At 32.0% G+C, this 24,315-nt stretch overlaps 1 protein-coding gene across 1 annotated transcript in view; it reads right to left on the bottom strand.

Moving 5' to 3' along the window:
* LOC145295853 (set1/Ash2 histone methyltransferase complex subunit ASH2-like) overlaps window positions 1–24,315 on the bottom strand; it is a 417,474-nt gene that overhangs the window by 37,509 nt on the left and 355,650 nt on the right. Inside the window, exons 15-16 of the mRNA XM_080141580.1 lie at window positions 21,760–21,852; window positions 4,489–4,587 (exon numbers count right to left, since the gene is read on the bottom strand). Of these exons, the coding sequence (XP_079997706.1) occupies window positions 4,489–4,587; window positions 21,760–21,852 (192 nt within the window). The remainder of the gene's footprint in view (window positions 1–4,488; window positions 4,588–21,759; window positions 21,853–24,315) is intronic.

Here is a 24,315-nt window from a genome sequence, read left to right as displayed (position 1 = left end):
AAGTAATACTAATGAAAGCAATAATTATTAGTTGAAACCAATCTAAACACTAGGCAAAATCCTACTACCAATGGGGAAAAAGTGAAAATATGACACGGAAATGCAACTTTGACTGTTCATATCAATTTCATTTCAATGACTAATGTATTGAATCTTCTTAGTATGATTCATAACACATTAGAGATCAAGATATTTTTTTTCTTTTAATTATAAATTGATAAAACCACTCAATTGTAGACCATGTAAAAGCAGTTGAACAGACAATTTGGTGAAAAGGGCAAAAAAAGGGTAAAAAAAAAATGAGCCAAAAGTATACGTTACTGAAATTGCTGTAAAAATATAACCATTGGAGGTAGAAGCTTAAAACTTTGCAACTTTACTTATTTTTGGGTGAAGAATTCAAAAGAATGTTTGCCTTGTTTCTAATAACAAAACTTTTTGCCACAAAAATATTTTTACTTTGGGGAATTTAAACTCGCCAAAAAAGCGCTGACAACAATAAGATTTAGAAATTTGTTAAAAAGTCACAAGTCATTTTTTTTCAAGCATTGAAAAACTTTCAACTTAAAAGACAAGTAAACAAGATATTTTATAGGCAGAGGTCTTACTACAATTCCTTTCCTTATTGATTTTCTCTCAGAATTCTTTCATTAGCTTCTATGGTAGATATATCAAGAACATCCCAAATCCTACCATCACTTGAAACTGGCATTACCTCAAAACCCCATCTGTAAACAAATGCTGACTCTACCTGTGCAATGTCATCTGACAAAGGCCATCAAAAAAAATCTTTTCTACCTTTGGTTTGCGATAAAAATTTTATTACATGCTGGATGCAGATATAACCTCAATGACTTGGCCAATGTAAAAGTTGGTGCCATAGTAGACAGCAACCCATTGTCCTTGATGCTCATAACTGAAGATATCCTGAGATGGTTCTTCATCACAACTGCAGGAGTTATCTGAATGTTCATCAGATTCACTAACGGACTTTTTTTGTTGCTTTGGAAGTAAAAATGAATTAACAGGATTTCTTCAAGTAGTCAGAGAAAGCAACTTCCAGTTGAACTTGATTTCCACTGGTGTTGATTTTGACACCTAACACAACCTTGAAATATCTCAGTTCAAGTTTATCAAAAACACTTGATAGAACATATACATCTTGGGGGTATTTCTACAGTTTATTACCGAAAATAGAGATGCCATTTTTTTGTGCACCTGTTGTTAAAATCCGAGGGAGAAATCAGTATCTTAAACTAAAGAACAAAAAATAAATAAAGAACAAAAAAAATTAAATTAGATAATGTTTTTTCGGTTTCATTTAAGTTAATTTGTTGTTTACCCTTTAAAGTTGCTTTAATTTAAAAAATGTTTCATTAAAATTATTTATTTGTTAAAAAAAAAAAAAAAAATTATTTCATAAAAATCCAATGTTGCTTTCATTACAAAATTGTTTTATTAAAATTATATTTTCTTATGCAAACTTTTCATTAAACGTTTTTACAATTATATTTTGATAAATTTTTATACAGTAACTGTTTTGGTTTTCGAATGGCGCTTGCCCAGTTTAGACAATTATGAATATGTCATTTTCATTTTCTGTTTTTAATAAGTTTTTCATTTTCTGTTTTTAATAATAAAAATATATATATACATTTCATGAAAAACATTCCCATTTTCATTAATTAAATCGAAACATTTTCAATTAAACAATTACAGATATATGTTCTCTTTCACTTTCTTTATTTACTTTTTTTCATAGTTATTTCCAGAAGTAATTAATATCTAGTTTAATTTTTTTGTTATTTACTTCTAATTTCGGCCATAGTTTAAAATACTGATTTCTCCCTCGGATTCTAATGACAGGTGTGCGAAAAATAATGGTGTCTCCATTTTTGGCAATAAACTGTAGAAGTGCCGTCTCAGGAATTAAATAAACAAAAAAAAAATGCATTTTTACAGTGAAATTAATTTTTTCATTTACGTGCCACATTATTTATTTAAATCAAAACTTTACCAAAATAACCAAAAAAATAAACGAGATCTCGCAAGTTGAAGTTAAGGGAAATTTAACTTTATTTACCAGTTTTCGCATCCTAAACTAGGCTAGTTTGGGATACCTAATACAAAGAATATAATTAGCATTACAAGGTTATGCTGTATTTTCGTGGACATCGGCAATATTACATACCTAATGTGTTTTAACAAGTCATATATTTTTTATTTGTTGGTCAATTTTTAAAAGAATTACATTGATGAAAAGAGAATAAAATAAGCATTCCGATGATGTTAATTTATTTTTCTTTTCTGCGTTCAATGTTTTTATGCTACAAGTGAAAAATGAAAAAAAAAAAAACGGTAAAAAATGATGACAGCTAAAAAGGGAAACTGTTTTTTTAATGTTTACATTTTATACGTTACGTTTGGATACACATGCGCGGGATCAAATTTGATTGGATATGGCTGAAATTTTACAGGCTATATAAGCATAAAAGTCCATCTCTACTGGACTTTGATTTATATTTTTATGACAACAGGGAGCAAAGTTACGACCAAGCAAAATTGACAAAGAATATTTCCAAATTGATGAGATAAATCGGTATATATCATCCATTTTCATATAGATAATAGTTTCAGAATTATTTTCATGTATAATATGTAAATATTTGATAATTATTAATTGTACGGAAATTTCTTTAAAATGTTATCTTTTATAGAAATTAAAATCTGCTTAACGGGGAAAACAGCTCACTATGCGCTAATGTGCTAAGAAGCACTCAGCTGACTAAAGTCAGCGCATTAACAAGTTTCATTTGTATTCTCTTAAAAATAAAAAACTTTTTCCTGCTTTCAAAACGAAAGCAGAAAAATCAGTTTCATTTTTTATTCTAAGTTTGTCAATTTAAAAAAATTATTTTCTAGTTTTTCAAATTTGATTTCCAAACAATACTATTTTGTATGCTGAAAACGAATATCGCATTTAAATTTTTTGAAAATAAGTAGCTTCCCAGATATTAAGCAATGTCATTTCTTATTGCTGGTGGCCATCTTGGTATGTGCGTTTGCGCATAGTTTCTTGGGGTTACGTTTGCACGCTCGCACGTACGAAGATGGCCACCAGAAATGACATAAGAAATGACATTGCTTAATATACGTAAAACTACTTATTTGCAGAAAATTTAAATGCAATATTCGCTTTCAGCATACCCTAAAACCTATAAAAGTAATCATTTTAAATGTTAAGGTGGAAACAAGGTAAAAAATTACTGTTTTATTTCTTTGTTTACATAGTTGAACTTTCAGTAAAACAACAAAATAGAAATGACAAAAATTACCATCAACTGGTGAATATATAGTTGTTGCTTTTCAGGATTCCTGATATCCTGGTACTGTGAAAGCTATATCAAGGATTCATGTAAAGTATGATTTATGGTTGTATCTCAGAAAATAGTGGTATATTTTGGATCAGATAGAGAGGATTTACAAAATTGAAAATTGGACTGGTCCCAAAATGCATAAGTTCTGGTCGACTATAGGAATTTCCATCTTTTACAGAAATCCAAAATCGATATGAAAAATTTTCTTCGATTTATTTCTGAGATTAATTCATATCTACTCAATTTTTTTTTTCTTTGAATGGAGTAGTAAATGCCGGCCATGAATTCTCTTTAGGCATTCAATGGCTACACACAAGATTAAGTTCTTCTTTGGTGAGGAGGCAGGAAAATGCCTATTCTCAATAAAGCTATATTTAAATACCAGTATAACAATTACTTTTGTTCATGAATAGACACCCACTGTATGATACCATGCGCCAGTTTAAAAAAATTGAAATTTGTACATCTTGATTTAAAATTCATGGCTTATGGTAAAGAGATACATCAGATTTAACTGCATAATCAGAAGGAGCACACAATTTTACATAAGTGTACCAAATTTCATGAGAATAGCTTAAAAAAATAAATAAATGGTGGCGAAATTACTGAATTTCTTGAAATGTTGAGGTCTGTAATTTAGCCCACTTTTTCTAAAGAAAAACGTCCACAGAAAAGCCTAAATTTTGGCACTTAAAATTCTCATAACTTTTGAACTACTGATGGTATTTGCATAATTCAAACGATTATAAACATCTTTTACATAACTCTTTTCATGCAAGTTGATAAGATAATTATCTAAAAAGAAAAATCAACTTGAAATGCTAATATAACTGCAGGTTACTTAAAACTTCTACAAGGAATTACTTCTCTTATGCTGACCCATTCTCCAAGGAATCTATGAACAAAAGTTGTCGATCTGTGTGTGGGTGTGTCCCAGAGAGAGGAATAGGCTGGGTAGGAAATGAAGGGATGGGGTGGAGAGAGGGAGGAGGAAAAAGGGGAGGAGAGAAATATGTTACACTTTTGCCTCAGGCAGTTCTGGGTAGCCTTACTAGAGTTTTACATAAAAAGTAAAAAGTTTTTATTTGTTTTCAATTCGTAGATTACTTACAGTTGAATTCTTGTAGAGTGATACAGAAGGATGATAGACACCTTCAAATATATCCGAGAACATCTGCCCTTGATATTTGCCATTCTTGTAAGTACAGATCTGAAAATAAATGATATATACACCCGTTTAGCTTTTTTGCATGAAAGATGAAACATTTAAGAAATTCAATTATTTGACTGTTTCAAAACACAAACATCAGATTTTATGAAAATGCATTCATTTAATGCGTTTTAGGAAGAAAATACAATTTCAAACTTAAGCATGACAGACCAACAAGGTGCTCTATCAAATTAAAGCATGACAAATAGACAAACAGAATTTCTTTTTTTTTTGTTTACAAAAGGGTTACCACCTATCAAGGCCCAAAGGCCCCTTGAGGATAAGAGTTAATGTGTGCACTGTAGTCATTGGGACAGCAGCGTAGTAATGGTTTGTTGTGAAAATTTGGTCAAATTAGATTATTTACAAGGATGGTTCAAAAGAACTTGTTTACAATGGACTTGAAGATGATGATATTGTAGTCAGTTAGAAAACAGACCAGCGGAACAGAGTTCCACAGGCGGGCAGTTTTAGGAAAGAAGGAAAGTAGGAAAAATTTTTTATAGTGATTTGAGTTGGACGAGTGTTTTTTGTGAAAGAGTGGTGGGGTGGGGGTACCATAGATGGGAGCTCAGTCGAACAATTGACATGAAAATAGTGATAGAGCAGATAACGGTTTACAATGTCTCTTTTATGGGAAAGAGGTTGCAGATTAAAGAAAAAGGCATCACCTACTAGATTATAAATTCTCTTTTGAACTCTGTCAAGGCAGGATGTGCATTTTGAGCTGCTTCTGCTCAGATGTAGCAACAGTACTTCATCCTAGGACATATTTGTCTTTTATACAGGGTGAAATGACGAAGTTATCACCCTAAAGAAAACAACACTACAGCTTTATAAAACTTTTATTGAAAAAAAAATCAATCCAGGTAACTTGATTATGTAGTAGAGCTAACATATATTCAATGCCTTCAGCCTCAATCACCAAAACTGAGAGCATGCCTTTTCCACAAGCGCCGATGGGAGCTCTGCGGATGGTGGCAATCAGACTGGCTTTGGTGTTGTGAGAGGTCATGTGGGTGATGTTCTTGACATATGACCAAACAAAGTAGTCCAGTGGTTTCAGGTCGGGGGAGGAGATTGGCTAGTGAAAGAAGGGTAAAAAGTCATAGCTTGGATCTCTTTGGACTTGTGGGCTGGTGCTGAGTCCTACTACCACACCCAGAGTCTGTCAGTGGCCACCTGATTGCATCAACTGATCACAATACTCTTCAACGCATCCAGGTACACTTTGGTGTTTACTTTCAAGCTTTGAAGATGTGAGGTGGCATGATTTGAAATTGCATCAAAGACCAAAATCCTGGCTGGAAACTTTGTTTTCATTACCCTGGGTACATCCCTGTTGTTCGTGGCAATCGAGTGATGTATTTTGAGGGTGCTGACAATGATCCTGTTGTCATAACTTGAATCGGTAAAGAGCATGACTTGTACAGCGACGCATCTCCAATCTTGCTCGTTGAACATTGTGTCACTTTCAAACATGATAGAAGGCTCCTATTGCTCTTGGGATTTGTACACAACTGGCCAACTAGTAGATGGTCTGCAACAAAAAAAGAAAACTGGTTTTCATCAAACAGAATCATGTCTTTTCTATGACGACAATTTCATCATTCCACTCTAGGTAGAGAATGACATCGGCAGTGAGATATCCACTGGAGCAGCAGAATGATCCAACCATTTTCCCAGCGACCTTGATAATGGATTTGATGTATGCGCGCTTGTTCAGATCAGGAGTGAAGGTCAAAATACAATTTCAAATTAAAGTGTTACAGACCAATGAAAATGCTTTTTGAAACTTAAGCATGAAAGATGGATGGACAAAATCTCTTCCAAAGATATGTGGACATATTAAAAAAATTTTTTTTATTTAACTTAAGTGTGACAGACTGACTAGTGGACAGAATGTTTTTAAGTTAAACCAGGGGTCTCTAAATTATGGCTCACACGCCAGATCTAGCCCACCAAAGACTTTAATCTGGCCCACAAAGCTCTTCTAAATTAACTGAATTATACTAAACTAGTAGGGAGATTACCCAGGAATGAATGAGGATTAATGAATGTTTTTTTTTTGTTTTTTGTTTTTTTTTTACATGGGTGTCACCACTTATCAAGGCCCAGAGGCCACTCAAGGATAAGGGTTAATAGGTATACATTAGTCATTGTGATTTTAGCATAGTAAACAGTGGGAATTTTGTAACTTGGATTACTTAGGGGGACGATTCAATTAGAACTTGTTCACATTGGACTTTTTCTTTTTTTTTTTTTCATAGGTATCAACACATTATCAAGGCCAAGAGGCCACTCAAGGATAAGGGTTAAAGAGTGTACAGTAGAAATTGGACAATATAATAATCATTAGTAATGAAAATTTGTTAAATTTGATAACTTATATGGAGCGGCTCATCAAGAACTTATTTACATTAGACTTGAAGACAATCATATTGTAGTCAGCCGGAAAGCAGGAAAACGGAAGACAATTCCACAGGCGTGCAGTTCTAATAAAAAAGCTTTGTTCATGGAATCTACGTTTAGGTTTAGGCACAGATAAAGAGTGGGGGGAATTATTGATAGTGTTTACAGCTAGACGAGTGTTTCTTGTGAAAGTTTTGCGAGGGGTGACCATAGATTGAAGCTCAGTCGAACACTTTCCATGTTTCATCCTCCCATATTTTATTGTCATCGAAATTGGTAAGAATCGACCATTTTGCAATCCTCCATGTAGTTACTTAGTTCACAATACTTTGTAGTCTACATTGCACTGTAGAGTACATACTGTTGATTTTATAAAATTATTTTTATAAATAATGGCTTGAATTAAAGTTTAAAATGCAAATATCAAGTATCATGATTCAATTGTGCTCTAAACAGAAACATTAATTTCGTATGTGCCTCTGTCATATCAAAGAGCCTTCTGTTGATATTATATACCAGGTCTTTCTGCTCGTACGGTAATAAAACTTCTCAAATGCACTTGTGATGTTGGCTGTATAAGACGTTAACTTTAGTCAAAATCGCCTGTTCTTTCTTTTATTGATAATTATCAATTATTGATACTTATCAAAAACATTTCAATACAAAACCTATCTAAGAACACTACCAGGTACATAAAGTACCTTCGTGTGAAATTTTTAAAAAACCAAACTCACATACAGAGACACACAGAAAAAATTTCTTTATATATAACAGTAAAGATAATACTCATGGATGATGATAGAGTTGAAAGGATTTTCGAATGTTAATTTTTTTCACGGAAAATTCTGCACCAATTCAGACTTTGGAAACAAATGGCCTGTTAACAGTGTTTTATAGTTATTCATCCATTGTTTTTGGGTCAATTTATTTTTTCTTTTATAATTTTGGCCCACGTAGCTCTACAAAGTAAGCAATGCCTCCCTCCCCTCCACACTTATGGATACACCTGGGTTAAACCATTCAAACTGTACGGTTAGCAATGGAAATGCTACTTCACACTTGTGACAGACCAACAGGAAGAATCTCTTATTGAGATGCTTGGATGTAGCTCTAAAGGAAAGAAAGGAAAAAGAGAATCGTCTTCTTTTATTAAGTCTTAGTCATCTACTTTTAGCGTTTGTTTTTTCGTTGGAAATAAAAGTTTGTCTTTTCGTTGGAAATAAAAGTTTGCTTTCTCGTTGGAAATAAAAGTTATTCAGTACCCCCCCCCTTTTTTTGTATCAAGAATTCCAGTGAACTTTAAAAAGAATTTAACAACTGTTATGCCAGACAACTGGTAGATCCCAAAAATAGACATTTAGTAGCTAATAAGGTGTGCATATATTTAGTATGTTAGAAATTCTATCAAAAGAAAATTGCTTTTTCTCTCATTTCATATCCTATCTAATCTTTTTTTTTTAATATACATTTAGCATTATTTCTAAAAAATTTAAATAACTCATCACTCAACAAGTTCCGAGCTTAGCTAATAAAACAACTTTAAGATAAAAATTAATTTTATTCATTAAAATATTCTCCTTCTAGGATAACACATTAATTCAATACTTCTCTAACAATTTGATACGTTTTTTTTTTTTTTTTTTTTTTTTTTAGACTGACTTGCCTTCAGTCTCAATATAAGCCTCAGTTTCTGATATGACTTCTCGATTGGAGCCAAATTTATTTCCCTTCAAGCATTCTTTTAAAGTCTGCAATCAGCTAGTAGTTACTTTGAAACAAGATCTGGAGAATAGGATGTGTGTAACGTTGTCATTACATATCAACAAAAGGAAAGAAATAAAAATCCGGGTCAGCATTTTTTTCATTTTTAACAAAACGTTTTTATTACCGTTACTTTCAGCATCACATAAAAAGTTTCTTTTTCTTCCGACCACATGCCGGGCACAGTTGGCCCATTCTCGTCCTCAACTTTACACATCCATTTTCTTTGACGCGCATTTTCCTTCTCTGACCATGTGGTGCATTTTTTTCTCCCTTTTCCCTTTTTCTTCTCGCACATACTTCATAATTTGCCGTTTTTGGCTACTGCTGCTGCCAATCTCTTCGCAAGCCAGCCATCCTCTGCTGCTGCTGATATTTTCACACGTGCTCACATGATCTATGTTAGATGTGTACAAAAGAAATTCGAAGAGTAATTCATGTAGTTTTACCATCAACTTATGAAAGAGTGTTTCCCTTCTTCATTTGTGGACGTTTTTTGGAATTTCTCTCTTTAATTGAACCAAAAATGCTATATGCAAAGATCTTTCTAAAAGTAAAGCCTCGTATTTTTCTTTTTAAATTCAAAATGCTGAAGAGCTACAAAGACGGGAGTGGTACCATTAAAATGAGAGACCTTTTATACTCCAGAATTTATTTTTCTACATAGTCACCAGCATTCTCAATGCATGTTTGCCAGCGATAAATAATGGCTGTGCATGGGCGTTCAGAGTGTGTTTTGTCAGACGAGCATCCTTCAAAAATGCACAGATCGAATGGATGCATCTTCAAAATGACCGTTTCTGTTTTTATTAAACTCAAATCTTTCCTAAATATCCAAACAAAAATATTTTGCAAAACAGAAATCAGAAAGTTTGGTTAAAACACGACATCAAAAAGATGTGCTGACAGACACACTTCTTATTAATTTATTAGTAGATCCAAAGTAGTTACATATATACATAAATATTTTCTCTGAACAGAAAAAAAAAAAATGGCTTCAGGCATTTAATAGCAGCAACAGGTTGCTAAGTGGTTAATTATATGGACTGACAACCTGGGTGTGCTAAGTTCGAATCCAGTTGGTTCCACTGAATCACTTTCACTTAGGGATGCTGGCAACCTTTACATAGTCCATTTTGTAAGTACCCAATATATTTCTAGAAAGAATTCTAACCAGAAAGATATTGGGGAAACGAATGCCAACAAAAATCATCTAATTCATATGAAATGAATGATGCTCGCAACAACATCGGACATTTTACTTTTATAAATAAATCAATAAATGACATTATTATTATTATTATTATTATTATTATTATTATTATTATTATTACTACTACTACTACTACTACTACTAGCAGAAACTGTGGAAATTCCACGGCAGTTGAAATTTTTTAAACACATTATAAATAAAATTAATAAAAAATAAAATAAAGCAAATACCAACGAATTTAAAACAATTTTTTTAACCTTTAAAAACGAAAAAAAAATTGATTAAACAATTCACATTATTTTCAATGTAAATTCAACACACAACGCATAGTTTTTTTTTTTTTCCAAATAATATTTTTATATAAATTATAAAAGAACAGATGTCAATTCACTTGCAAATTTTTTATTTACTTTTAAAAAGAAACTATAATAAAAAAATTAGTCTTCTCTAAACATGACTTCTTTTTTTTTTTTAATTATAAAATAAAATAGCCAATTTGAAACTCTAAATTAACAGCTATGTTTTTTGGGTTTTTTTTAAAGAGAAAACGGTTTTAATGATTTTTAAATGATAAAGAGCGACTATACAGGGAGGTAATTCGTTTCTGATTAATTAATGCTTGCGATGATGATTTTTTTTTTGCAACACTAGACGTACGTACAAGTAAATTAATATTTAGATTATTATTACTTTTTTTGCTATTTTTGTTCACTCACTAGAACTTTACATACAAGCCATCATCAAAGAATTCTCAGAAAAATGTCGATAGTATCACATTCTTAACACTCACCATTTTTTCTATCTACCACATTTAGAGACACCTTTTGTAGCATCACTATTTAAAACAATATTTTATGTTCTACACCTATTTCTAGCATTGTCATAGTTTTGTACTATTAGACAGGAATAGTACTCAAGATAGATGGGGGGAAAAATGTACAACTTATTTGGCTCATCCATAGTTATAAACGTCTGATCTTCATAGATAAATGATTATAGATATTATTATTAGATTGGGATAGTGTTTTGAAGAGATGGAGAAAAATTATAGCTGATTATAACAATCCACAGTTATGAGGGTAGTTCCAAAAGTAAAGCCTCCTATTTTTTAACTCAAAAATGCATGTTCATGGCAGAGATTGCTTCTTTTTTTTTTTTTTTTTTTTATTAAGTCTCATTCCATCAATATTTGCAACAGAGAGAAGAAACTTTCAGGTCATGGATGCCTAAGTTCAGTCATCATAAAAATGCAATTTTCAATATCCTATAGTCCATTCAGATGGAATAAAAAAAATAGGTGGCATTACTTATGAAACGCCTCTCGTATAATATATATATATATATATATATATATATATACATCCATGTTAAATAAATATGCATCCCAGGATAGGTAAAATTCAAACAAAGTCTCACACCGTCAATATCTGCAACAGAGAGATGAAACTTTCAGGTCATGAATGCATAAGTCGAGTCATTATAACAATGTAATTTACAGTCCCATCTGATTCATTTGGGGCGGATGGAAAACTAGGGAACATTACTTTTGGAGCACCCCTTGTTTAATAATCTGATTTTTGTAAAGCAATGTTTCTAGCGTACTTAATGTGATTTCATCAAGACACAAAACCTCGTTTTCATAGACAAATTATGCAACATTCTTTTACACACATATTCTGCCTGTGATCTGGGGAATTTGTTCACAGACACTGTAAACAAGCTGTGATAAACATATACTGATATAGATATCTATGCAAGCCCTGATGCAGACCTAGTTATATAAATACCTCCTTATCTACATGCACACATAAATATCGTTTTAATATAAATCTGGTCCACCGGCATGAGTGCTAGTCTTCAGATCTCCTGTCCTACCTGCGAACTGCAAAATTGTAGAACTCGTTTTTATGGCTGAGGATAATTTTTTTATGGAACTGACTGATTAACAATGACTGCCTTCCTCAAAAACATTTATCCACCATAACATAGGTATACATTAGCACACTTAAAAAACAACAACAACACACACACACACAACGTTCCGGATATCAGATCTAATAATTTTTTATTACAATAATTTAATCTAATAATTTTTCTATTTTTTATTAATCGTTTTGCTTGAAATTCATTTATTTTTGACGAACCTATTAATGTTGCTATTTCCAATGTCTCCCCACGGGACAGAGTTAGACACCAGGGTCGTTTTTTAAAATGGAGAAAAGGAACAAAAATAAAAATTGTCTCAGTCGTGAAGGATTTCTCCTCTACTGACAGTAAACAAGAAATTGAAGTGCAGCATCTGAAGAACAGATACTACACTTTGAGATATTAAATCTTTTATTCAGGCAATTTGATCTTGACCCGAAGGCCAGACATGTTATTAAAAATGTTAACCTGTGTTGTTCATCTTTAGAGAAAGAGAGATGGGGGGGGCGTAATTTATTCATGACTCGTTCTATAAATATGCATAAATAAACTAATAGTACCGGAGAATTTTCATAATAAGGCATCTCGGATATTTGCTGAAATAATAGATAAATAGAAATTTTGCCAAAGTGAGCATATTTGGTTCACTTAGAGGATTTATTTATCAGATAAGTGGATAGAAATTGGCTTCTCATCAACCGAGATAACCAACAGCTACAATTAAGTTTTTATTTATAATTTTTACTACATCATATTTTAGTTTTATTCACCCAATTATAGTTCAACCAGCAGGCTATATTTTAATTGATACAGAAACTGAGACATGTGCTTGCAAGTATTATGTGTTTTTTCTAAATAGTTCACTTCTTGTAAGTAAAAATAAAAAAAAATTCGAGCTGAGATCGAAACCAAAACCTAAAGACAGTGAGTCAAATATAATAACCATTAGACCAGCTTGACACGTTCTTTACAAAGTGTTTTCAAACCTACTTTTAACAACTGTAAAACTGGCATAACAGATATTATTCTTAACATAAAGAAGCTGTCATCTATCATGGCTGCGCATTCGTGAAAAAGTTGAAAACAGATAAAAATCTGATGACTCCCAAGGACCAATATTTCAATTTTGATCCCTGAGCAGCCCTTTTTTCCAGATGAAAACCGATGAAAAAGCATTCCACAGGTCTGAATACCTTATATACCAAATTTTAAGTCTGTAGATTTAAAATTTGTTGAGTATATAGGTTGAGAAATGTCCTCACGCACATACACACACACATTATCACTTTTATTACCATCTGACTACCCTGCGTTGCCTGGGGTAAAAAATATAACTTATTTCTATTAAACGTCTGTTTATTTTTCTCTATCCGTCTCTCTCTATCTTTTTCCCTCTTCCCATCCTCATCTTTCTCCGCCACCTAGCCCATTTCTTTCTCTGGACATGGACATACACTCCACCTGATACAGATTTTAGTGTCGGGATGATTAATCAGAACTTTTTGAGGTATCGAATAGGTATCAGAATAGGAAAATAATTATGCCTATTTTCTGATATCAAAAACAATTACTTTAATTATCATTTTTTTTTTATTTGGTTTTGTATAAAACAAAAACTTCCACTGTTGGTATTAATGATAAAACAATAAATATTTATTGATTTTTAATTTCCAATAGGTCCTGGATATGGCCTAAAACTATATCCGATGGTGAGGCCCCAGCTTGATCATATTAACAGCATCATTTCTAGGGGTCAATATTGTTCTTTCACAAAGTCATGCAACAGCTCAAAAATTTGGAACAATATCCGAGAAAACCTTACTCATTAGGTCACCGATTGAATTTACCATCTGGCCATATGGCATGGTAACTTGTACAATTGAAGATCTCTATTCAATGTTATTGAATCAGTGCCAATGAAAAGGAGCTCATTTGAGAAAAGTGCTGCAAAATGATCATCAAATAAACGTGTCCTCATAATAAAAATATTCTCCAAACTGAAAACCAAAAACGTAGTTATCACGCAGTATTGTAGAAGTGCCGGATTTTCAGATCACATTTTAAATGGAAAGAAAGAATTTGGGACCAAATAAAACGTTCAGACCCTAAAGACAGCAGCATATTATATGATAGACAAATAACTTATTGTAGACTATAACATTTTGTTTTACCTACCTCCCTTTTTTACCATTCTAAGGGTAACTTATAATAATATCATAAATAAATATTAATAATGTAAAGTTCTGGTGTAGGATGATTTTGGAATACGATGTAAAAAGAATGGAATTATACTTACAATATTGCAATGACTTGGCAACTGCCACTTGGCACTTCCACTGGCAGGAGGATGAATGAACATAAACTTTATAAAATTTATTGTTTTTGAGCAAATTCCAATGTTACTGAATTTCGTTTAAAAATAATGGGCAACAGAACTTCTGTTTATTTTTACATGATTTCTTTTGTGTCAACGTTTCATTGGTTGATTTCAGTCTCGTGATGATTTAATACCGTACTTTGGGGTAATTGCGTCAAGTCCGGGGTAATTGCAACCACGCATATAAAAGAGCACTTTTTTTAGTTGACGCAATTACCCCCCCCCCCGGATTTGGTGCAATCACCTCAAAGTAGAGTATTTGTTTTCTCAAAATGTAATAATTATTTATATTTTATTAGTTGCGAGAATTTCTAAAAAACAGAGGAATGTTGGCAGCTGGTTTGGCTGCCCCATCTTCAAAGAAAATGAAAAAAAAAATATAATGAAATAAACGTCGATTTTGTGTTTCCATAATTTTCTTTAAAATATTTGAATTCATTAAATATGTAAAGAAAACTTTCTAAAAAACAACACATGCATTCAAAAACTTTAAATTTTTGATTTCAAATTAATATTTGTTTATCTAATCGATGAATAAATAAATAATATATATATATATATATATATATATATATATATATATATATATATATATATATATATATATATATATATATAGGGATGTCTTCATTTTATTTCTTTAAAAAAAAATAAAAAGCATTTATAGAAAAAGAGAGAAGTTATTTAAGGTAAAGGAAAAACTTTTAGAGAAAAGAAAATTATCTAAAAGGATGCAGGATTAATAATTTAATTTAAAGAAAAATAACATTATAAAAGTTAGGCTAGACTATAAATAGTTCCAATTTTAGAATCTCGGGCAATATTTATGTATTACTTGGAAAAAATGAAGAAAAAAAGAAATGCAGAAACCTAACATTAGCCCAAGTAAGCTTTTCTATCAAAACTGTACTCAAAATTTGTTCCCTGTCGTGGAAGATGTACTAAAGAAAAGTATTAATTTTTTTCATTGAATTTTGTCTTCGTTCGTGAGGCATTTCCGGCCAAAAAATATTTATCGTCTTAAAAGACTGTAAGAAATTAAAAAGAAAAGTTTTATTTTCCAAGCCTGGAAATAAATATTTTGATTCCACTTGCCATGAAATATGTTTAAATATATTTAAAACCATGCAGATATTTGCATATTTGCAAAGACATGATGGCATATATATATATATATATATATATATATATATATATATATATATATATATATATAAAAATGAGTCGGTGCCATCAGCTAGAATGAAAACCAAAACATTCAACATACCAGCCACGTTATCTACCGATGCTGTTATAGAGAGAAAGATAATAAATATTAACACACTTGAAGAAATAATCTTATGTACGCATGCACAGAAAAATGTACAAACACATTGGCCTGTTAAAATGAATATTTCACATTTCAAATTTCCAATATATGTCTGTATGCGTTTTTTATCAATCCAAACAAAGATTTTACTTGTTATAAACCATCCTTGGTGTATGATTACTATTTCTGTTAATTTCAGTGTTATGTGACTAGTAGTTTAAGAGTTTACCTGTTAAATATTTACACACACACATACATCTACTGTTTATTTATATATATATATATATATATATATATATATATAATACATATTTTGAACAGCCTAATATCACAATTTGATAAGTTTTATTACCACATAAGCTGGAAGGCCCAACACATAAAATCAGCAGTAGGTTCTTGGATATGACAGGCGCATATTCGAAATGAATGTTTCTGTTTAAAGCACAATTGAACAATGATGCTTGATTTTATTTTAAACTTAAATTCAAGCCATTATCACTGCATAGCCTGTAAATCCCAGGCATATAAAATCAACAGTAGGCTCTTTTATATGACAAGGGTGCATTCAAAATGAATGTTTCTGTTTAGAGCACGATTGAAGCATGATACTTGACATTTGCATTTTAAACTTGAATGCAAGCCATTGTATATCAAAACTAATTTTATAAAATCAACAATAGGTTCTCTACAGTGCAATGTATTGTGAACTTAGTCACTGCGAGGTGTGTGTGTGTGTGTGTGTGTGTGTGTGTGTGTGTGTGTGTGTGTGTGTGTGTGTGTGTCTGTCTGTCTGTCTGTCTATGTGTACAACTCTCCTACAGCATACACCAGTGGACCGATCATGACCAAACCTGGCATGATGGTGATCCCCTACCTAGGGATGATGCACACCATTTTTCGAGGGTATGGTCAAGATCATAGCAGTCATATATATATATATATATATATATATACTCTCCTACAGCCCATACCACTGGACTGATCATGATCAAGCCTGACATGATGATGGTCTCCGACCTAGGGATGGTGCACACTATTTTTCAAGCTCAAGATCAAAGGTTAAAGTCCGAACTTTGCTAGCATATATATATATATATATATTAAGCTACATTCCAGTGACTAAAATTTTATTCATTTTTCTGATCTCTTCAAAACAAAACTGATACATTTTTATATGCTATTTCATTCGCATTGGGATATATATAAGAGATAAGCTCTGGGTGGCTATTAGTGCTATGAGAATCCTTGTAGCATTCAATAATGGTCACACCCCACTTTAAGCTCCATCTTGTGTCACATCCTGCCCTCATAGGGAGACAAGTAAATAGAATGGCATCAAACACTTCAACAAAGCTTATTCACTCTGTTAGATATTTGAGATTTGCTTTTCTTAAATATTCCATGAAATAAGCACATTTTCCCATGAAATAAAATAAAAACGAGATAAGGCATGGGATGTATTTTTTTGTAAACGAATATTATCCTTAACATTATGAATCCGGTCTTAGCAGCTGTGAGTCCATTTAGAATCAATGCACTTAATTGTGATTTCCTTTTTATGATAGTTGAAGTGTAGAAGGAGTGGAACTGACAATTTCCAAATTCTTAACAAAATTTTAAGACTTATGCTTAGTACTCTAAAGACTGATAAAGCACTCCCTAATCTTCTGCTTGTTAATTTGACAATATTATGCAACTACAATTATTTCAAACAAAATTATGTTTTCTTAGATCTCTCTCAGACACACTTATAGAATATCATTAACAAACCTATATCCTCGATTGGCCTTAGGGCCTTAATAAGCAGTGTCCCATTAGTAGATAAAAAAAAAACCCTCCAAAATCCTATATCTTATTTAGAATTTCATAGTCTAAAATTTCACAAACAATGGTTCTTATTGTCATTTAAATTCATTTGTTTAGTCAATGGAAATGTAATGTTAACTATTCGGTACTAGTGCACTTATTGATCCGTGCTAAAATAATAATGTTATTATTTAAAAAACCATTCTTAACATGGCGAAGGGAGGGTGTTTTGTACCTATTCTGTACTTTACATATCATAAAACTTTAATTAAACTTGGAAATACGATTAAAAAAATAGCGCGGATCAGTAAGTGCATTAGCACCAACTATTCGTGTTATTTGGATTCATCAGACTACTGTTCTCATCTTGAGTATCATTTTCGCAATGTTTCGGTCGATGTAACCTCCAACCATTTTCAGGTGTATCTTGTCGAACTCAATAATGTTTTTGTCAAACTCAGTATTTAAATGGAATTTCAGAATGGAAACCTTTCACAGTGTAGCATGCTCTCGTTCCGTACGCCATGAGAGATAGAAGTCCTAAATAATTCGCAATTGTATTTTTTGGTCGTCCATACTTAAAATTGAACCTTCCCTCTGCATGAGAATATCATTTTTACAACTGATTTTTCCAAGTATTTAACTACTGCACCATGGATCATTGCAAATTCTCAAGTTCCACAGAAGATTCTTAAGCTTAACAAAATACACCTAAAAAAGACTGGAGGTTACATCGACTGAAACATTGTGAAAATGGTGCTCAAAATGAGAACAGTAGTCCGATGAATCCAAATAATAGAAATAACCAATCCTCATCTAAAAAATTTAGAAACGTAATGTTAACTACATGATTATTGACAAATATATGTGATATGGATTCAGGAGAAGGAATTTCTTGGGTTCCTCAATTTTATTGGGTAACACATTATGTAACGTTACATGACGTTACATTTTACTTTTGTAATTCATAAAAATAAAATTGGAAAGAAATAAATAAAAATCCGGATCGGCATTTTTTCTCTTTTGGGACATTCCAGCCCATATCATCCAACCCCGACACCACCCCCCACCCAGATTTTTTTATTATGAACATCTCATAAAATTTAGGTAAAATTAAGAGAAATTCGCATTTTCAACTATATTTGAATAAAGGAACCCATTTTTTAGAGGGTTAATTTCGGTCCAGAAATAAGAAATCGGTGCACCGCAACACTGTATTTTGAAGACCAGACGTTTTAGAATATTTACAATTTTGAGGCTATAAATAATCCTCTTGGGCCTAAATTTCATCCAAGTATATTTTCAAGGGTGAGGAATCTAAAAATCATAGTTAGAAAGGCACTAAATGAGAGGAAAGGCCCCATTTTGACAAATTCATGTGCAACTTTGGCATTTTTTTAAAAGGTTGTTTTGCTCTCCAAAGCAGAGCAACAAAAAGGATAACTGTGGTGCTTTTCCTGCAACAACTTCTGGATTTTTTAAATAAAATCGGATGAAACTTTAATAAAATAAAAAAATATCTCTTGGCATTACCACTATTCTGGCGTATTTTAACCCCAAAATTTGGTATTTTTCAAAAAAAAAAAAAATTTATATTTATAACAGACTAGTGTGATCCCTTTGAGTAGTAGAACAAAAACACAGAATTTTAACTCTTTGGAACTCACTTTATAATTGAATTTTGTCATTACAGATCTCACCACATGCAGGATATTAGTTATTTGTGGATGAAATAACAATTTTATTCCAAGTCGTGTTTGAGTTTTCAGAGAGCGAAGCTATGCTGGTCAGAATTTTAGCATTTTGTAAATGGTTCTTTGCTTATGTTCTTTATTAGTTTGTAATTATTGAAGAGGTAACAATTCAAATTTAGTCATTTTTTAAATTTCAATACAATATTTGAAAATTTTAAAAATGATGTTACCACCCAAGATACAGGCGCGCTCATTTTTGGGCACTTTTTGGCAAAAAATCTATGTAAAAAGAAACAATTTTCTTTTTAAGGCCAAAATTTAAAATCTGACTCATAGAAGATTTTCCTTATATGAATAGGCATATTTTGTATGCGCTAGATTTTTAATTGAGGATTTGTTTTTTGTTTTTTTTTTACCTTTTCAAAATATTTCTCAGAAAATCCTGAAAAAGTCACAAATGTCTTGGCAAGTATTTACTTTTAAATTGAATAATTTCTTGTAGCCTAAGTTATTCATCAAATGAGAATTCATGGAGGAAAAAAGTTTATATCACACAAGTTGTATGGGGAAAATTGAAAAAATCTGGAACACTTTGTTACTTGCCACATACTGCTGTATTGAGCATAAAATACCAGTAACTTGAGTTCATTGCTTTTTCAAACCATGTTAAAGTACTGATAACAATTAGCACACATTGTGCCAGAGAAACATCACAAAAACTGAAAACATCATTTTAAATCAGGATTTGAAAACTTTTGTTATCCTATTTTTGGTCACAAATGGTAAAAAATAGGAAAAACTTGCATTAGAAACATGTTAAGAGGAAATCGTCTGGAAAAACACTTTTTGCCTGGCAAATTGTATACTTGGCAATATTTCAACAAATCAGTGTTGTATAAATGCTTAATCATACCATTATATCAATGTTTTCGGACAAGTATGTCCATTTTTTTGACCCCGAAATAATAATTTATGGCTTGAAAAAGGGCTTTTGGGGGGGGGGGGGCTATCCTCAAATCTTGGTTGCTACCATTTTTTATGGTATGTGAAATAATGTGAAAATAACAAAAATTCTTAAATTTTGCCATTCTTGCCCATACTTTTTTGAAATCGGTCATTTTGAACCATTAGAATATATAAAACTCATGTTTTATGAAAATTGCTTTCATTGAACCATATTAAATAATTGGAATTGTTCTTAAAATTGAAGAATATCCTCCCATAAATTTCATCTGTATCTCTTTTAGAAAATTTGAAAATAAATCAAAACTTGATCTAGAATTATTGCTTTTTTCACAACAGAGTGAAATAACTTTTCATCAGTTTTGGCTAGTAAATGAAAATATTTAGTAGTCAAAGATCAACTAAAGGCAAATTTGAATGTAGAACACTATAAAGATAGACCATTTTGATGCCTAACTCTTATCAAAATCTACTTGTCGTTCATGAAAAGTTCAGAAAAATGTCAAGTGAAATTATAAAAAGAACAGGAGATGAAGAATCAGAAGACACACCATCGCAATGCTCATTTGGAATGTTCATGGAAAGCATATGTCATCATAACCATCTATGACAGCTTTGTGAGAATTTGATGCTGATGAACAAACCATCTTCAAGATGAGGGCTGGTGTTACTGATGATTCTGTTGTAAATATTTGTAGGTATCATCAACTTCGTCTGGGAGAATACTTTGAGAAGGATCACAAACAATGCTGTGACATCTTCAGCAAAAACAAAAAGAAGGTAGTGAGTGACTGCAAAATCAGCTTAAAGATGGCTCAAATGTTGAACAGTAATGGATACAAAATCAGCTTAAAGATGGCTCAAATGTTGAACAGTAATAGATACAAAATCAGCTTAAAAGATGACTCAATTGTTGAACAGTAATGGATACAACATCAGCTTAAAGATGGCTCAATTGTTGAACAGTAATGGATACAATGTGGAACCTGGATGGAAATTGTGCCGTCGTTGCACCAGTTGCAATAAATATCTAAATATTTAGCTGTAGAGGGTTTTTTTTTTCTGTTTTTAAATTTTCAGATTGCCATAAAAACCCATGTAATATGTGCATATATTTTCGCAGCCATAAAAATACAATTGTAGGTTGAGGTGGTCTATACTGGTAGTTTAAAATTAATAAATATTTATCATTTTATCAATATAACCAGCAATGGAAGATTTTGTTTTAAATAAATAAAAAAAAAAGGTAATTAAAAGAATAATTTTTTAATATTGGAAAATCGATACACATTTTTCCGATTCCGACATCCCCCAAAGTTCTGATTTTCCCTCGATGTCTGATTCCAATTAATCGTCCCCACACTGTGTATAAGCAACGTTGAACTGGGTCAGTACTTAATGGGTGACCATTTGGGACTTCTAGGTGCTGAATATGCTCTCTGCTTATCTCAGCATTGTTTCCAGTCATCCTGGACTTCTCCTTGCCACTGGACCCAAACTGTGCTGATTCAGGAGAGGTGTGGTTGGTTATTGCGCAACCCTTGCCTCACAATTACACATGCAGCTTCCCCTACAAGGGATATTCTTTGTCTTTCGAGACCGAACGGAGTCATCACATATGATATATAGATAATACTAGATAACTCTCGGAGAGTTATATTTTTTATTGAAGCAAAACAAAAAAAAAAGGTTCAACTGAAAATTATTTTACCTTGCTGCCATAACTGATTTGTAAATTCTTCTCCGCTTCTGAAACGTAATCCTTTTCTTCGTAATACAAATGACTTTTGAATTTGACAAGCGGCTGCAATGATAAAAAGAAAACAAAAAGATGATGAAAAAAAAAATATTAACCAATTCTTTCGTTATTTAATGCTGCCAATATTCATACTTACTTTAAGTTGGTTGCTTTTTAACGTCACATCAACTTCTCTAATTATTTAGTCCCTAAGGCGTTCTTACTTTAAGTTATTCATTATTATTTTACCTGTTGCAAGAGTGGAGGGGGGGGGGTCATAACTTTTGTTAATATTTTGTTGTTAAATCAGTGTTAGTGCATAACTGAATATTTTAGATTTGATATAATTTAAACTTAGCACAGCAATTTCATAATCTGTGATAATATCCATTATGCTGATTATGCATCACTCCAAAAATCATAGAGGATAGTACGTCAGTAGCTTAATAAATACAATTAATATGTTTGAACTCAGTATAGCAGATTTCAAAACCTATTCATTTGGTTTGGTTTATGGAATAGATTCTTGAATAGTCATTTCATGAGTTTCTTTTAAGAATTCATTAGGCACATTGTCAAGATTAATTTATGCAGTGTGTCTTTCGGTAAGTGATTGGTTGAGTTCTTCTCTTATTAATGGTTGATTATAGTTCCCTGTATTTTGAAAGCAAACCAAAAGTCTGAGAATAAATCTGTAGGTACACCAAATTTACCTCCCTTTAAACTTATTTTGGCACTTCAATATTATAATAGTGAAAAAATATTGAATTTCAACTAAAACAAATGGTACCTACATAAGTGTCATGTCGCAAATAGTAACATCTATATCTCTATAAAAGTGAACGTGTCTGTCTGTCTGTCTGTGTACATTTCCCTACGCAATAACTCTGTCAATTTTTAGTCTAAAGACTCGAAATTTGAAATACCGGGTACTGAGATGTGACGGGTGTCAGCCAGAAATTTGGCTGTTAAGGGGTCAAATTTCAACGATTTGACCTTTAAGAACTCTACCAAACTCCTCCGACAATTTTGGGTCTAGACATTTTAAATTTTAGATATAGGTTCCTTGAACCTGGATCTAACTTAATAAAGTGATTTGAGCCCGAAACTATAAATTTTAAGGGGTCATAATAGGGGTCAAATTAAAAAAAAAATTAACTCTTTTTTTTCTTTTTTTGCTCAGCATACACCTCCAAACACCCGGGCGACGCCGGGCTGAAATGCTAGTATCCAATAATTATGGAAAATAATAACATAGAAAAATAATTATTAATGAAAAATAATTTTCGATAAAATTTGTCGGATATTTTGAATTACGTTCATTACGTGACATAAGCAACAGAAATTAATTATCTCCCCTGCCAGCTCATAGTGAGCATAACAGTGACTTCACTTCATTTCATAAATTTCTTTTTTCATTAATAATTAATTTTGTACCATATTTTTCATAATTGTTGGATACTAGTTGAGACCTGATAATTACATAAGTATCATTTGTTTCACTTGAAATTCAATATTTTTTCATTATTATAATATAGAAGCGCCATTATCTCTTTTGTGCAGTTTTGGGATTCCTTGTTGTAGACTTCAGAAAAAGAGACAAATCCCCAAATCTTATGAAGTTCAAGAATGACACTAACTTCCTTTCCCATTTTGCTGGCAGTTTATCAAACAAAGCAGATCTGCTGGGTCTCTTACGTGTCAATTGTAAGTAAAACCTTTTATGCATTTCACGCGACTTTGAAAAAAAAATCTGTGCATAAATATTAGCTTCTTTATGTCATCTCGTGTTATTGACGTGTATGTGTGCTCGTGTAATACTATCGATGTCACCTCCCAAAGTGTTAAGAGTTTTTAAAAAAAAATTAAAAAATATAACAAAAAAAAGGAAATGAATAAGTTGATCAACAGAAAAAAGGTTATAGGAAGTGAGCTTATTAGAAAGACAATGGAGAGGAAGTTGTTCACCAAGACACACAAAAGCAAGCTGAAATATGATTGTTTATCCAGGTGTGGCAAGAGACCGAACAATAGAGGTAAATATATTTAGAGTTTATGAGCAGTTTTAGGAGTGACAATGAGTTGTGCAACAGTTAGGGACAATTTACAGACAGTCTTTAGTTTACGAGTTGAGGACATTATCCAGTTTGGCAGATGCGATGGCTCAGAAGTGCCTTAAGAGAGATCAGAGTCGAAGCTGGGTGAAGGTAGATTAGGTTGAAAACAAAATTACATAACCAGATAGTTAATGATTGACAACGTTTGGGGTTCTTTTTTCTACCTTACATGATGGTATCACACAAACATACACACAGTTTAACTAATTTACATCAAGTGGTCGTCTTGTGCTGTTTTATCGTAACGCAATCACAAAGGTAATCATTGGGTCACATTAACAACCATGTGTTAAGAAATTCACTTGCATTTTCTGATGATACTTTGCCTTCATAGCCAAACGAGAATATCAAATATTTCCATTCTTGAAAGCAATAATGGTAATAGTCACAAGTTATAAAAATTAATTTCTTC

This window comes from Euprymna scolopes, chromosome 16 (assembly GCF_053919585.1).
Source record: "Euprymna scolopes isolate OS-2025 chromosome 16, ASM5391958v1, whole genome shotgun sequence".
Taxonomy (NCBI): domain Eukaryota; kingdom Metazoa; phylum Mollusca; class Cephalopoda; order Sepiida; family Sepiolidae; genus Euprymna; species Euprymna scolopes.
Note: the sequence above shows the minus strand (reverse complement) of the source record. Positions and strands in the feature narration are given on the sequence as shown.